Here is a 17,683-nt window from a genome sequence, read left to right on the forward strand (position 1 = left end):
TGTCCTTTCCACACTTCCCCCATCTCAGTAAAGGGCAACTCTTATTTTTGGCTTAGTCTGAAAGCTTTGGAGTTGTCTTTGTCTTTGCTTGTTCTCTCACACCCCATATTCCAGTCCTCAGCAAATCATCTTTTCTCTACCCTCATAGTGCACTCGGAATTTGACTACTTTTTACTACTCCTCTTGCTACCAGCTTGCTCTGATCATCTGTTGCCTAGATTACTTCAGTTGTCTCTTAAGTTTTCCCTGCTGTCACCTTCTCCCTATACCCTTTTTCTACTCAAAAGCCTCTGTTGGTTTCCCATATTACTCAGAGTACAAGCCACAGCCCTTCCATTTGCCTGTAAGAAACTACATGATTTGTTCACTGCCCCCTGCCCCCTTCAAATGATCTCTTTAACCTCATCTTCTACTACTTTTTCTCTTGTTCATTATACTTGAACCACATTGTCTTTATTGTTCTTGCTCAAATGTGTCAGGTTGTGTTCTGTCTCATATACTGTATATTGCTGGACTGTCTTCTTTTTAGTAGAATGTTAGCCCTATAAGGGCAGGCATTGTGGCCTTTTGTACTGTTGTTTATTCAGAATGCCCTGGAAAACAATGTTGACATATACTAATTGGTGCTAAATAACTATACAAAGTGAATTATTAGACTGTTGTGGAACATGGTAGTTGAAAAGATATTTTCATAGGTGTGATTTGGGCTGTGTTTTGAAGGATAAGTGAAGGTTTGATACAAAGGACAAGGCAAAGGTTTTTAGATTTGATACTAGGGAGGAGGGGAAATTGGACTTTTTAGAGAATTGTTCCTTTTGGTTCCCCAATTTAGAACCTGTAGTGCCTTCTTACTGCTGATTTTGTCTACTCAATTGACTGCTGATATCCTGTAGCTGGTTGTAGTTTATATTCCTCAAAATCATATCTAAAACTCCCAGACAAAAACCTATTCCTGTATTCTTTTTTTTTATTTTTTATTTATTTATTTATTTATTTTTTGGCTGTGTTGGGTCTTCGTTTCTATGCAAGGGCTTTCTCTAGTTGTGCCAAGCGGAGGCCACTCTTCATTGCGGTGCGCGGGCCTTTCACTGTCGTGACCTCTCTTGTTGTGGGGCACAGACTCCAGACGCGCAGCCTCAGTAGTTGTGGCCCACGGGCCTAGTTGCTCGGCGACATGTGGGATCTTCCCAGACCAGGGCTCGAACCCGTGTCCCCTGCATTAGCAGGCAGATTCTCAACCACTGCGCCACCAGGGAAGCCCTATTCCTGTATTCTTGAACTTGATATGTGATTTCATAATTTACAGATTTCGTCCAAGCTAGAAACATAGGAGTTGTCTTAGACTCCTTCCTCACTTTCACCATGCTCTTTTTTTTTTTTTTTTTTTTTGGGTCACGCCAAGTGGCATGTGGGATCATCTTGGTTCCCCGACCAGGGATTGAACCTGCGCCCCCTGCATTGGAAGCACAGAGTCTTAACCACTGGACTGCCAGGGAAGTCCCTCACCATGCTCTGATAGTTGCCTTGTCCTCTATCTGCATTGACTTAATTCACTCTCATCAGATCTTTTTAGCCTATTGAATTAGTCATTTTAATTGGTGTCCTTGCACCTATGTTAACCTATCCATTGGATTTTAAATTTTGATTGTAATTTTTATTTGTAGAAGTCCTAATTGATTGGTATCTACCCAGTTACTTTCGGTAGTTTCTGTTCTTTGCTCATTTTCCCAGTTACCTCTTCTTTATGTGTGTAGGTTATAATCTATATCTATTAATTCCAGCATCTTGAATCTTTAGGGATGTGATTCCTTAGTTTATTTTTGTTGCCTCTTGCTCATGGTGGCTTATCTCATGTTCTGTCATTTTGTGTTGTGGGTTCTTATCTGGATGACAGTCTTCTTTGGAAATCTTGAGGTTCCTGGCTTGAGGGAGCAATATACCAAAGAAGATGTGCATTCACTTCTGCCACATGCACTATGGGCACCACCAACTTGGAACCACTTAAATTTTTTGTCTTGGCATTTCCAAGATCATGTTAAGTAGTTTGGACTTTAGACCTATGTAAGAAGAGACCCCTGGAGCCAAGGCAGAATTGGGACCAAAAGTCAAGACTCTTGACTTTATTTTAGTGATTTATTATATTGCTGTTTATCAATTTTAAAATTCATTTTTTTTCAGGATATATCAGGCATATGACATGCATACTTTATTTGAAGGTTAGTGACACCATAACGCTTAATCTTACATTTTACCAAGAAGGGTTCAGAAAATACTGTAGATAACTTCTGTTGTGTAATGGAAATCTGATTAAGTGATACTTGTCCATGAATATACTTTTTATCAATGTATGGTACTTCCATAAATAAAGTTTTCCTTAAAAAGATTAACTTGAACATTAAAAAAACAACATAAGATGTTATTATGGATTTAAAGGAAGAGAAACATGGCATGTTTAGAATACAGAATACTTAGATTCAGCATGATCAGTTACAGATAGATTTTTTAACTTACGAACTCTATTTTTACAAAGAACCTGTGATAAGAGCTTTCAGCTTAGGTTTCACAGCTACTTGTGGTAATATTATAACTATGTTGTACATTGAATAAAGCTCTTGTAGGCTACTCTTGGTGCCTGTATATCTTTTAAAGGTGTATTCACTTAGTTGTTCAGACATTACAGATGATACAGGAACTTTTAAGAAATAAAGTGTTCCTGGGTTGAAAACTACCTTTCCCTCGAATCTTTGCTAGCTCTTTACAAATATGCTTGCTTGTATGTTGTTCGGTATACATCAGTGGAAAAAAATTGACTTTCAGTTTGTTCAGACTTCAGTCTTGAATTTTTGTTAAATTTTTCTTACTGGTTCTTTCGAGTCACTCCAGTTGATATACTTTTATCACTTGAAGCCCAGATAATTTATAAAATTAGTTTTTTGGTGTCATTTGTTTTAAATGTTGTTTTAGTTTACAGAAAATGATGTCAGAGGCAAGAGTAACTAAAATACTGTGGTAGTAAGGAAAGAGATTTCAAAATTCTTACATTTACTTGAAATTCAATAGTATACCTATCAAACTGCTTCCATTTTTCCTTGTAATATGTAAGTAACGGTTCTTTTTAAATTTGTGTTTATTTAAACTTTTAAAAGTGTAATATTGTGCATTCAGTGTGGTTACTTAAATTTCTGTTTTAATGTAGAAAAAATTTAAAAAGTTGAACAATGAACTATAATGTTACAAATATTTGTAATTTTACTCTAAAAATGTAATGATTCTCATTTTTTTTGTAGTCTCAGACTATGTATTTAATTGTGATCAACATAAATAATTTTTAGCTTGTTTGTTATGTAATGTATTTTACAGCATTATATTGTGTTATTTCAGATGGTGTGATGTTTAAATGTGTGATGTTTCTGTAGATGTCCCATACTTAATTTCATTGCCTTATCATTATAAACAGTGGGCCCATCATTATGTATATAGTTTTATCCTTTTTGATTAAGTAGTTCTCTTGAACTTGTAAAAATAAAATCAAGGAGCAATTATATTATTTGAAATTTTAGTGTTCACATTATTTGTTACACTAATATGAACAGATTGTTGAGCCTTTTGAGAAGTTTACAAAATTTAACTCCGTGGTGCAGCTCAATTTTTGTATGAACAAACCTAAGTTACAGGAAGGCACGTAAATAGAATCTTAAAACTATTTGATTAGCATTCATAATACATATTTAGATGAAACACAGAATATATATATCCATTCTGTTATCTATTTTTGGGTTTTTGGGGGGTAGGGAAGGGCAGGGATGAAAACTTTTATTTCTTATTCTAGAGCAGGTTTTTTTAACCTGGGATCCATGCATATCTTTCAGGGAGTCCGAAATGTTCTGAAATTATATGTACACCTTAGTGAGTATGTACACTTTTTTGTTTGTTTTGAGAAAGAGGAACAGTATCTTTCATAAGTTTCTAGAAAGATAAATGTCCAAATAAAAGGTAAAGCCAGTGGTTTGGGCTTGGTTTCTTATGATCCCATGGATAGCTCACTCCTGGTTCACCTGACAGAGAAATCTGTACCACCATTAGCTGTTAATTACATTAAAATTGGGTTCTATTAAGGTTTAAGGTGTGATTAGGTTAAAAGGTCCTTAATATTACAAAGGGAATGTGATAATATGGAAGAAATTAACATTGGTGACTTTCGCTATCATCTCAAAATCTGAGCCTCTGCTTGTCTCCATGTTTTTCTAACTCAACAAACGTACGTTGAATTGCTACTGTGGACTTAGAAAATTTTGATGACCTGATTCCTGTCACCTTGAGCTAAATTAATTCTGTCTCAACCTCTCCTTCTCTTACTTGTTTCTTTTATTTTTCCGTTATGCTCCCACCCCCCAAATTTAAAAATCTCTTCCTGTCTTTGCTCTTTTCCCTGTATTCCCCTGGATTTCATTCCCAGTTTCCTTTTGCAACCTTTTTTCCCCTCTTTATATTACTCTTATGCCCATGGGTATAATGTAAAACTATGGTATATTGATTGATACTGTAGTGCTTATTCATTTTGCCATTTTTAAAAATAAGCAAGGAATTGAAAATTTTATGAGTTTCTCTTAAACTAACAAAATTTAAAATATTAAGGCAAGCGAGTCTGCAACCATGATTATGGCACAACTCTTTAATTTACATATTCATCTTAATAACCTATTATACATGAGATGTTTTGATCATACAAGTCAAACTGTGATTTTGACTATTCAGTATTTAATTGAATTTAAGAAAGTCTCAGTATTTACAGTTTTAACAGCAGTGTTTTATTGAGTTGATATTTGCTAATTTAACTCATTCTGATGTTGTATATTCTATCTCAGTTTTTTGTATTGTATGTAATATTGCTATGAACATCTTTATACATGCTTTTCCTTGTAAATTTCTTGGGATAAAGAATCAGGAATATTGGATTAAAGCAATGCAAACATTTTCTTGACTTTAAATTTGCCTTGGTGTTTTGGTTGGGCTCCTCCTAGATGCAGAAAGAGAGCTCACATGACTGGGAATTGAATTGTGTGAAGGGAATCTCCTGAAAAATCCAAAAATGGAAATCATGATTCTTCCAGGCTCATGTGGGACCTGGAAAAGGGAACTAGAAAAATCATCAGAACATTTGAGGAATATGTGTTTCAGAGTTCTTGTGGTCTCATGGCCTCTTTTCTCCCTGAACGTTTGCTTCTTGCTCTGCTTCATCATAGATTTTGCTCTCCTAAGACCTAAGTTGCATGTGGCTGCAGCTTGCTGTTCAGCAAAGCCCTCTGACTTTGACTTGACCTTTTTTCAGCATCCGTGGTTGCTGCTAAGTGCCTTAGCCTCTTTTCTTTCCTCAAAGCAAAAATCCGTAGAGTTCTGACTCATTGTTTTGTCCTTTTTCTCCCCCAGCTCCCCAGCCAAGTTGAACAGGCTTTGTATCCTGTAGATGGTAATGTTAAAACAAACAAAAAACCAAAAATAAAACATCTTTTAAAAAGCATTTCTGGTTGATCACTAACAGGCACAGTAAAATATGTTTAATAAATTAAAAATCTTGGATAGTTCATGAATTATCAGGGAAGAACAATTCTGTATAAAGTTCCTTTTAGTATTTTGTTAGCACATGATTCCTTTTCCCCTTCATCTTGTTAAAACCTTCTCTTAGTAAGTCCAGGGTTGTGTTAATACCATTAAAAATTTTGCTTCTTAATTAAACATTATTAAGAGAGGATGGTGATTGCCCTTGTTTTTGCAGTATAACTTTTTTCTACAGTAAGAGGTACCTTGAAAAAAATTGAGAAAAGCATCTTATTTGTAATTTATTTTAGTGCCAAATGACATATCCTAACATTTTGATTTTTTACTTTATTATATTTCCATATCCTTGTTGTATCCCACCATGTCATGAGGCTGTTAGTTAACTGGAATAAAGGTGCTCACAGTTTGTGAATGGACTTAAATCTTTAAGTGAAGGAATGAACCACCTTTGTTTTCTTTGCTGTTAAGAGTGTGGTACTTTTAATGGATATCTAGTGTGTTGGTGATAGTTAATGCCTCTTTATTTCCATGTATAGTAGTATTCATGAACATTGTACAGTAAGAGGAAAACTAAATACTAATAGTGTCAAAAGTGGATATTTTGGAAAAAGTAATGAATGGCTAAGTTTTTTTTCCTTCTGTTAGAACCTTTTCACATGATTTAAAAATGGAAGGCTGTGTTAAACTCCTAGTTACCACAAAATTTTTTTAATAGTATATTCAAATTGTAGTTGGCAAAGTAATCAAGTATGTGATTTAAAAAACTAACCTGTTCAGATTTGTAGATCAGGTTAAATATGAAATACCACTTGAAAGAACAGAGGTTTTTTGTGTTTAATAAGACTGACTCAGGTTTTTGTTTTTGTTATTTTCTTCTTTCACATTTAGGTTTTATAGGATCACATTAACAAAAGCACCATGGAGTTTTATGAGTCAACATATTTTATTGTTCTTATTCCTTCAGTAGTTATTACAGTAATTTTCCTCTTCTTCTGGCTTTTCATGAAAGAAACATTATATGATGAAGTTCTTGCAAAACAGAAAAGAGAACAAAAGCTTATTCCTACCAAAACAGATAAAAAGAAGGCAGAAAAGAAAAAGAATAAAAAGAAAGAACTCCAAAATGGGAACCTCCATGAATCTGATTCTGAGAGTGTACCCCGGGACTTTAAATTATCTGATGCCTTGGCTGTGGAAGATGAGCAAGTTGTACCTGTTCCACTGAATGTGGTTGAAAGTTCAAGTAGTGTTAGAGAAAGAAAGAAGAAGGAAAAGAAACACAAGCCTGTACTAGAAGAGCAGGTCACCAAAGAAAGTGATGTATCAAAGATTCCATGCAAAAAAGTGGAACCTGTCCCAGTTACTAAACAGCCCACCCCGCCCTTGGAAGCAGCTGCCTCAAAGAAGAAACCAGGGCAGAAGAAGTCTAAAAATGGAAGCGGTATTGTAATCTATTCAATTTTATTGCATCATTATATTTGTTTTAATAACTTTAGAGTTTGAAGTTCAGATACTTTGTTAAGTGTGCACACAAATGTTAAATACTGAATCTGAAATCGAGATCATTATCCTTTTCACTGTGTGTTTGCTTTCATTAATTGCTGATAGAAAGAATTAGTACTGAGCATAAAACAGTGTTTAAAACTAAATTTCACATTACAAATGCGGAAAAGGCCTTTAGTAGAAATACATAAAATCTGTTTTATATATAAATATAAATATATAAAATATATATTATATATATTATAGAAATATATAAAACCACTGAGGACCTGTAAATATCAGTAGTTAGAAATGTTTACATTTATTTCAACCAATATTTTCTAATCAGTGTGATAGGAATTAAAGATGAAAAGAAAAATCAGATATCATTTTCACCTTTGATTAATTTTGCAAACACTTATCATACATCTGTTTTGTGCTAGGCATTATATTAGGTACTAGGACTACAGAGATGAAGTGTGCATTTTCAAGGTAGCCTCATGCTAGTTGTAGATACAAACAGAAATAGGTTATTATAATATAAAAAGTTTAGTATAATGAGCTAGGTATGTCTAAACTGTGTTGGAGTTCTAAGGTGGGCCACTTAGAGCATGTAATGCCTGAAGTTAATCTTAAAGGTTGAATAAATACTAGCTAGTTTTTCTTGGTGGATAGGGTGTTCCAAAGAGAGAGCTTAATAGGTACAACAGAAAGGACGTGAGAAATGGTGTGCTGATGGTTGAAATTGCAAACGGTTTGCTCTGTATGAAGGGACTTGTGTTCACTATTAAATTGTTTTTGTATCTTAACTTGTGGAGTATTAAGTTAGTTATACTGGATTTTAATTATTTGCTTGCCAGCTCTGATCAAGCATGGTACTAGAGAAATAAGAGTAAAGGGGACAGAAGGACATATAAGTCAATAAAGAAATGTGACTTATATAAGAAAAATACAAAGTATAGAAATAGTACAGAGCCAAAACACCTAGTGCTTATGGGGACTGTGGGTCAAAAGCTTTACAGAGGAGGCAGTGCCTGAGCTGGGTCTTCCGGAATGAATGACTTCATCGAGCAAATAGTGGGATCTCATTCCCCACTGGCAGAAGATCATGCATAAATTCATTAAAGGTGCAAGAGTACAGTGTATTGTTGAACCATGAAATGGGAGGCAGGGAGTGGTAGGAAACAAAGCTGAAAAGCTAATGGGGTGGGTAGATCATGATGATTTTTGTATACAGTGCTAAGGAGCTGGGATGTTGTAATTTGGCCATTGTTGAAGATTTTCAAGCAGGCTAGTTTACATGGTCTGATTTACATTTTAGAAAGGTATTTTTGGCAGAACTAGGGAAGACAAGTTTCATAGGGCAGTGTTTAACATAGGCACACTTGTTAAGAGGGTATTATTTTCCAGAGTTAAGTTGAAGGACTGAACTGTGGTAGTGACAGAAGAAATAGTAAGGAGATTAGAGAGATCTGCAAAGCAAAAATGGCATGACTAATGTTATGCATAGGACATGGCAGATAGAGGAGAAAGCAGGATCAAAGATAATTTCCAAGTTCTAAGTTAGGTCAGGGTAGGCAAACTGCAACCTGTGAGCCAAATCTGGCCTGCTTCTCGTTTTTTATGGCCCATGAGCCAAGAATGGTTTTTATTATATTTCAAATGGATTAAAAAAACTAAAGGAGTAATACTGTGTTAAATATGGAAATTATATGAAATTCAAACCTCCGTGTCCATAAATCAAGTTTTTTTGAATGCAGCCGCACTCATGTGTTAACGTATGTCTGTGGCTGGCTTTCACACTGCAACAGCAGGTGAATAGTTGTGACAGAGTCTAAATGGCCCACAAAACCAGAGTATTTACTGTTCAGCCCTTTGTAGAGAAGATTAGCCAAGCTCTGAATGGTAGATGTTGATAGCTCTAAGAGGGAATAATGGGGAGAGAGTGGATGTGTGCCGAGAGGAGAATGCTTTCAGTTTGTGTTTCTGGTGCCTATGGGGGCTATTTTCATAGGGAGGATGCAGTAGGAAATGTAAGTACAGAGGCATAAGGCTAGACTACAGATTCAGAAGCCTTAAGCATGATGGTAGTAGTTGATGTCGTGGGTGTAGAGAAGATCATTCAAGGAAAGTATTTAAAATGACACAATCCTGAAGAATACAAGCATATAAGGTATTCAGTAGGAACAGCTTACAAAGGAGACTGCAAAGGAATATTCCAGTGTAAGAAAAGAATTATCATGGGAGCTGAATTTTAAATTTTATTTATTTTATTGTGGTAAAATATATGTAACATAAAATTTACCGTTTTAACCATTTTAAAGTGTAAGTTCTGTGGCATTAAGTACATTCACATTCTTGCACAGTCATCACCACCAGCCATCTCAAGAACTTTTCATCTTTCCCAACTAAAATTCTGTACCCGTTAAGCACTAATTCCCCATTCTTCCCTCTCTCTAGTTCTTGGCAAGCACCATCCTACTTTCCGTGTCTATGAATTTGACTACTCTAGGTACTTCATATAAGTGAAATCATCCAATATTTGTCCTTTTGTGACTGGCTTATTTCACTTAACGGAATGGAGAGGAGAGAAATTTAAAGAGGTAGAGACCAATAGTATGAAATGTTAAATAGAATTCAAATAAGGATTAAAGGATATTATTGATAGAATGTGGCATTTTGGACACTAGGGACCTGAGTAAAATCTTTCATGGATATAATGGAAGAGAGAAAAATCCGGTTGCAATTAGTTGAGAAATGATTGGTAGGAAAGGAAGTACAGACTGTTCTTTGGTCAATATAAAAAGGAAATGGGTGTGGGAGGCTAGGGATTACAGTGGTGGGAAGGGTTTTATTTTTTAAGATGATAAGAGATTTGACCATGCCTATAAGCTGAGTAGGGCTAGGAGTGGCTGAGAAATGGGATATAAAAGAAGGAGCAAGTACTAAAGTCCTGATGAAGTTAAAGAGCATATGTGGCAGGGTAAGAAAGCTAGAATGTTAAGTGAGAGAATTGTATATCAGAGTTTAAAATTTTGGTGGTAAAGCATTTTAGGAAGTATTCATTAATAATTGAATCTTTTCTGGTGTGTTCATTGTTTGCTATGATGATTTTTCATTTATTTTTAATAAAGACGATCAGGATAAAAAGGTGGACCCTCTTATGGCACCGTCAAAAAAGCAAGAATCATTACCCCTGCATCAAGAGACTAAACAAGAAGGTGGATCAGGAAAGAAGAAGGTTTCATCAAAGAAGCAGAAGACTGAAAACGGTGAAATGTGTAGATACGTATTTTATAAATACTAATTCTAGAGAAGTCCACTAGGACAAGGAACCTAGAGACCTCACATGCTCTTTAATTTCCAGCTTAATGTGTACCATAACAGCTTTAATACTAATAGAAGTCCATGGTGCTTTGACAGATGGTTAGGGTATAAGTTTGTGGTGAAGACCTTTATATGAAATTTATAAAAGGACAAAAGCATTTATAAATATTCTCATTCTTAACTGAGTTTTGAAAATAATGTTAATAGCATCCAAACTCTATAGAAGAAAAGTATTCCTGAAATATTTGTACTTTTTAATATCACATAAAGATTATGCTTGAGAACATTAGTTAAATTTATCATTACCCTACATTCCTAATTGTTTATTAAACATAATTTGCATGTGTGTATGAGAAGCATCCAGTTAAAAGTGATGGAGCAATTTTTATCTGTTCCGAATTGTCCACAGAAGACTTAGCTATGAAATTTATGTAGATTAAACAGTGATTTTTATAATATTGGGCTGTGATATCAACTAGTGCTAGAAAATAGTAAAATTGGAAAGGGAAAAGATGAAATTCTGTTATTTGCATTAAAATTATGATATATCAAGCAATCAGGTATAGAAAAATATTATCACAAAATATTTGTTAATATTAAATATTTATTATAGATTTTAAATGAAAGAACTGTATGTGCCCCAGAGTTTTTTTTTTTAAGGTAGGGATATAGAGAGACTTCCATATGGGTGTGGAAGTTTGTGTCTCTAACCAACAGATATCAGACTTCAGTATTCAAACTTTTCCCATTAAAATTAGGAACAAAGTAAGAAGCCTTCCTTCCTCCACTTTTAATGTGCTTCTGGAAGTTTTAACTAGTGTAGTAAGATGTACCATGTAAGTTAGAGGCATAACTATTAGAAATGAGAAGATATCTGCAAGCAACAGTGACTAATTTTTGTATCTAGCAAGGAAAAAAACTCAGTTAAGAATTACCAATTGGAATAAGAGGTCGGTAAAGTACCAACATACATTGAAAATTAATAGTTTTCCTTGAGCACTAATTAAATGTGAATGGATTCTTAGTTAAATCAGGAGAAACATGAGAACTAACTAAAATGTATAGGGATGTATAAGAAGAAATTTTCAGATACTATTAGAGGAGATGTGTGATACACTTTAGGTAACCTAAATGATATGCTATAAAATAATATTGAACCTGGTATTTCTTAATTAGAAGAGTGTTTTGAGTTGTTAAATGATAAAATAGGAATTTAAAGGCAAATTGAGCTGGTATCAGAGATTTGAAAATAACTGCATTTATCATTAAACTTAATTGTGCTTACATGTTATTTAATTACTCTGTTATAAAAAATGCTGAGTAATTATGATTTTGTTGAACTTAAATTGCAGTCTTGGTAGATGAACCCCTTATTCATGCAACAACTTATATTCCTTTGATGGATAATGCTGATTCAAATCCTGTGGTGGATAAGAGAGAGGTTATTGATCTGATTAAACCTGACCAAGTAGAAGGAATTCAGAAAACAGGGGCTAAAAAACTGAAGATTGAAGCTGATAAAGGTAATACACAGAATGTGACAATCTTTTGTATTGAAAAAAACACATTTTTGAGTTCTGATGGAGTGAGTGTGTTTTCTCATAGAAGCAATGAATTGCAAAAGACTAATACAATCTTTGTAGTAAAAGATTTATTGGTAGTTTTCTAATCCACCTTCTCAATTTTGTAGAGCTGGACATTGGACTTTGACTTGCCTAAGGTTTCATAGCTGTTTTGCTGTCTGGTAATCTGTTCCCTTCTACTATTGTCTCTGAGAGTTTTCTATGCTAATTCACAACGGCCTTATTATTATTACTACTACTATTATTGTTGTTGTTATTATTTTGGCCGAGTCACGTGGCTTGCGGGATCTTAGTTGCCCAACCAGGGATTGAACCGGGGCCCACGGCAGTGAAAGTGCTGGGTCCTAGCCACTGGACCACCAGGAAACTCCATATTATTTTTTTAATAGGTTTTTTTTTTTAACAGCAGTTTTAGGTTCATAGCAAAATTGAGTGGAAAGTACAGCGTTTCCATATACCCCTTGTTTTCATACATGCACACAACTGCCTTTTTAAACTTATAATGTAGCTGAAGTATTAAAAGCTCTGGGCACCTTTGGGTCTAATGGGTGGCAGTTGCTTTTAATGAGAGGCAGCTGTTGCCTAATATAAGAACCCTAGGGGAATCGAAGTGGGTGAGTCAGGAGATGTTTGGCGCATGGATGTTTTAAATGTCAGGATTGCTTGTATATACTTGATGTTTGTAAAATCAGACTTCCTTTTTGTTACTGTCTTCGAGCTTATTTTCTCATCTGTAAAATTTGGCTCATAAGTCGTGAGTATTACGGTTAAATGAGAATATTTGTGAACATATTTAGTATAGATACTAGCATATATTAGACATTTGAATTTTTTTTTTTTTTTTTAAGTAAGGGTATACTGGCACTTTAATATTCTGCAGTTTGGATACAAACCACTATATACATAGAATGGATAAACAACAAGGTCCTACTGTATAGCCCAGGGAACTATATTCAATATCCCGTGATAAACCATAATGGAAAAGAATCTAAGAAAGAATGTATATATATATGTATAACTGAATCACTTTGTTGTACAGCAGAAATTAACACAACATTGTAAATCAACTATATTTCCAATTAAGAAAACAAAAAATATTCTGCAGGTTGAGCAAATTTTTAGTTAATGTGATTATTTCATATTATATTAAAAATGATAAACACTTTTTCTCTGTAGACTAGAGCATTAATTGTTGTTTGACCTGAAATGTAAATCTGTTTTCTCTTGGTTACTGACTTTCTGGGTCAAGAATTCTTGGTGCTTTACCGTTGCTGAAGTTGTTACTTATATCTTTTAAATGTTAACTTTTTGTTTTTTAAAGAGAATGCTGAAGTAAAATTTAAAGATTTTCTTCTGTCCTTGAAGACTATGATGTTTTCTGAAGATGAGGCCCTTTGTGTTGTAGACCTGCTAAAGGAAAAGTCTGGTGTGATACAGGATGCTTTAAAGAAGGTAAGCATATTTTTGATTATGAGCCTATTTGAGGGCAGTGATTAGAAGTTCACCAAGCAAGACTTCTGCTAAAGCAATAAATTATAACCTACTCCCATCCTTCGTACCCTGAAAACACTTAGTGACAAAAGTTCTGGAATGCCTTCAGAAGTTATTTCATATATCCATACTAATCAATATACTTATTTAGTTCAGTCAGGTGTCCGAGTCATCTGAGGTTTTGACAAAAACAAATTACTTATAATAAGTAAGATGATTTATATAACTTTAAAGTCATTTGGCACTTGGCTAAGTTGTACCTTGCTTTCCTGTGAATGTAAGTACTGAAGGCAAGGTCGGGTGATTTCTGGATAACATATGGAATGTTTTTGTGACTGAAGATAACACCATTCAAAGCACCTGGGCATCTTTTATGTGTGTGTGTGTGTGTGTGTATGTGTGTGTGGATGTATAGAATACTACTGTTCTAAAGTAAATGCTTTGAATGATAGAATCATTGCTATGACTTACTAAAATTTGAAAAAAACAAAGCCCTGAAGCTAATATTTAATTTCTCATTATATTACACTCACTGTATTATCAGGTGTACTATCTCATATTGGGAAATGTGACAAGTTTTTAAGTGTTACTTTGTATGAGATAAGATGACATGGTATCCGGTGTTCAATATTAGATTGTGGACCTGACCATTCTTATTTTAAACACACATACACACACACACTCCTAACACACTTTTCTGCCTTAAAACCTTCAGTGGCTTCCATTTATTCTTTTTTTTCCCCATCTTTATTGGAGTATAATTGCTTTATGATGTGTTAGTTTCTGCTGTACAACAAAGTGAATCAGCTATATGTATACATATATCCCCATATCGCCTCCCTCTTGAACTTCCCTCCCACCCTCCCTATCCCACCCCTCTAGGTGGTCACAAAGCACTGAGCTGATCTCCCTGTGCTATGCAGCTGCTTCCCACTAGCTATCTAGTTTACATTTGGTAGTGTATATATGTCCATGCCACTCTCTCACGTCGTCCCAGCTTACCCTTCCCCCTCCCCGTATCTTCAAGTCCATTCTCTAATAGGTCTGCAACTTTATTCCCGTCTTGCCGGTAGGTTCTTCTGACCATTTTCTTTTTTTTTTAGATTCCATATATATGTGTTAGTATACGTTATTTGTTTTTCTCTTTCTGACTTATTTCACTCTGTATGACAGACTCTAGGTCCATCCATCTCTACAAATAACTCAGTTTCGTTTCTTTTTATGGCTGAGTAATATTCCATTGTATGTATGTGCCACATCTTTATCCATTCGTCTGTCAGTGGACATTTAGGTTGCTTCCATGTCCTGGCTATTGTAAATAGAGCTGCAATGAACATTTTGGTACATGACTCTTTTTGAATTATGGTTTTCTCAGGGTATATGCACAGTGGTGGGATTGCTGGGTCGTATGGTAGTTCTATTTTTAGTTTTTTAAGGAACCTCCATACTGTTCTCCATAGTGGCTCTATCAATTTACATTCCCACCAACAGTGCAAGAGGGTTCCCTTTTCTCCACACCCTCTCCGGCATTTACTGTTTGTAGGTTTTTTGTTTTTTTTTTTTAATTTATTTTTGGCCGTGTTGGGTCTTCGTTTCTGTGCGAGGGCTTTCTCTAGTTGTGGCAAGCGGGGGCCACTCTTCATCGCGGTGCGCAGGCCTCTCACTGTTGTGGCCTCTCCCGTTGCGGAGCACAGGCTCCAGACGCACAGGCTCAGTAGGTGTGGCTCACGGGCCCAGTTGCTCCGTGGCATGTGGGATCCTCCCAGACCAGGGCTCGAACCCGTGTCCCCTGCATTGGCAGGCAGACTCTCAACCACTGCGCCACCAGGGAAGCCCTGTTTGTAGGTTTTTTGATGATGGCCATTCTGACTGGTGTGAGGTGATGACCTCATTGTAGTTTTGATTTGCATTTCTGTAATGATTAGTGATGTTGAGCATCATTTCATGTATTTGTTGGCAATCTGTATATCTTCTTTGGAGAAATGTCTATTTAGCTCTTCCGTCCATTTTTGGATTGAGTTGTTTGTTTTTTTGATATTGAGCTGCATGACCTGCTTGTATATTTTGGAGGTTAATCCTTTGTCAGTTGCTTCGTTTGCAAATATTTTCTCCCATTCTGAGGGTGGTCTTTTCATCTTGTTTATGGTTTCCTTTGCTGTGCAAAAGCTTTTAAGTTTCATTGGGTCCCATTTGTTTATTTTTATTTCCATTGCTCTAGGAGGTGGGTCAAAAAGGATCTTGCTGTGGTTTATGTCATAGAGTGTTCTGACTATGTTTTCCTCTAAGAGTTTTATAGTGTCTATCCTTACATTTAGGTCTTTAATCCATTTTGAGTTTATTTTTGTTTATGGTGTTAGGAAGTGTTCTAATTTCATTCTTTTACATGTAGCTATCCAGTTTTCCCAGCACCACTTATTGAAGAGGCTGGATGTTCTCCACTGTATATTCTTGCCTCCTTTGTTAAAGATAAGGTGATCATATGTGCGTGGGTTTATCTCTGGGCTTTCTATCCTGTTCCATTAATCTATATTTCTGCTTTTGTGCCAGTACCATACTGTCTTGATTACTGTAGCTTTGTAGTATAGTCTGAAGTCAGGGAGCCTGATTCCTCCAGCTCTGTTTTTCTTTCTCAAGATTACTTTGGCTATTTGGGGTCTTTTATGTTTCCACATGAATTGTAAAATTTTTTGTTCTAGTTCTGTGAAAGATGCCATTCGTACTTTGATAAGGATTGCATTGAATCTGTAGATTGCTTTGGGTAGTATAGTCATTTTCACAGTGTTGATTCTTCCAATCCAAGAACATGGTCTGTCTCTCCATCTGTTTGTATCGTCTTTGATTTCTTTCATCAGTGTCTTTTTTTTTTTCCCCCTTGTCAGTTTCTTATAGTTTTCTGCATACAGGTCTTTTGCCTCCTTAGGTAGGATTATTCCTAGGTATTTATTTTTTGTTGCAGTGGTAAATGGGAGTGTTTCCTTAATTTCTCTTTCTGATTTTTTGTTGTTAGTGTATAGGAATGCAAGAGATTTCTGTGCATCAATTTTGTATCCTGCTACTTTACCAGATTCATTGATTAGCTCTAGTAGTTTTCTGGTGGCATCTCTAGGATTATCTATATATAGCATCATATCATCTGCAAACAGTGACAGCTTTACTTCTTCTTTTCCAGTTTGGATTCCTTTCATTTCTTTTTCTTCTATGATTGCTGTGGCTAAAACTTCCAAAACTATGTTGAATAATAGTGGTGAGAGTGGGCACACTTGTCTTGTTCCTGATCTTAGAGGAAATGCTCTCAGTTTTTCACCATTGAGAACGATGTTGGCTGTGGGTTAGTCATATATGGCTTTTATTATGTTGAGGTAGGTTCCCTCTACGCCCACTTTATGGAGAGTTTTTATCATAAGTGGGTGTTGAATTTTGTCAAAAGCTTATTCTGCATCTATTGAGATTATCATATGGTTTTTAACCTTCACTTTGTTAATATCGTGTATCACATTGATTGATTTGCATATACTGAAGAATCCTTGCATTCCTGGGATAAACCCCACTTGATCATGGTGTATGATCCTTTTAATATGCTGTTGGATTCTGTTTGCTAGTATTTTGTTGAGGATTTTTGCATCTATGATCATCAGAGATATTGACCTGTAATTTTCTTTTTTTGTGACATCTTTGTCTGGTTTTGGTATCAGGGTGATGGTGGCCTTGTAGAATGAATTTGGGAGTGTTCCTTCCTCTGCTGTATTTTGGAAGAGTTTGAGAAGGATAGGTGTTAGCTTTCTTCTCTAAATGTTTGATAGAATTCGCCTGTGAAGCCATCTGGCCCTGGGCTTTTGTTTGTTGGAAGATTTTTAATCACATGTTCAATTTCATTACTTGTGACTGGTCTGCTCATATTTTCTGTTTCTTCCTGGTTCAGTCTTGGAAGGTTGTACTTTTCTAAGAACTGGTCCATTTCTTCCAGGTTGTCCATTTTATTGGCATATAGTTGCTTATAGTAGTCTCTCATGATCTTTTGTATTTCTGCAGTGTCAGTTGTTATTTCTCCTTTTTCTCCTTTTTCATTTCTAATTCTATTGATTTGCGTCTTCTCCCTTTTTTTCCTGATGAGTCTGGCTAGTGGTTTATCAGTTTTGTTTATTTTCTCAAAGAGCCAGCTTTTAGTTTTATTGATCTTTTCTATTGTTTCCTTCATTTCTTCTTCATTCATTTCTGATCTGATCTTTATGATTTCTTTCCTTCTG

General features: G+C 35.3%; 1 protein-coding gene across 14 annotated transcripts in view; it reads left to right on the top strand.

Annotated features, from left to right (window-relative positions):
* Window positions 1-17,683, top strand: part of KTN1 (kinectin 1) — a 120,187-nt gene that overhangs the window by 34,838 nt on the left and 67,666 nt on the right. For 9 of the 14 annotated variants that reach the window (XM_057542444.1, XM_057542451.1, XM_057542448.1 and 6 more), the window contains exons 2-5: window positions 6,445-6,997; window positions 10,173-10,319; window positions 11,718-11,888; window positions 13,270-13,400. In XM_057542444.1, the coding sequence (XP_057398427.1) occupies window positions 6,475-6,997; window positions 10,173-10,319; window positions 11,718-11,888; window positions 13,270-13,400 (972 nt within the window). In that variant the 5' untranslated portion in view covers window positions 6,445-6,474. The remainder of the gene's footprint in view (window positions 1-6,444; window positions 6,998-10,172; window positions 10,320-11,717; window positions 11,889-13,269; window positions 13,401-17,683) is intronic. The other 5 variants (XM_057542445.1, XM_057542450.1, XM_057542455.1 and 2 more) reach the window with 1 other exon arrangement.

Source organism: Balaenoptera acutorostrata, chromosome 3 (genome assembly GCF_949987535.1).
Source record: "Balaenoptera acutorostrata chromosome 3, mBalAcu1.1, whole genome shotgun sequence".
In the NCBI taxonomy this organism is placed as follows: Eukaryota; Metazoa; Chordata; class Mammalia; order Artiodactyla; family Balaenopteridae; genus Balaenoptera; species Balaenoptera acutorostrata.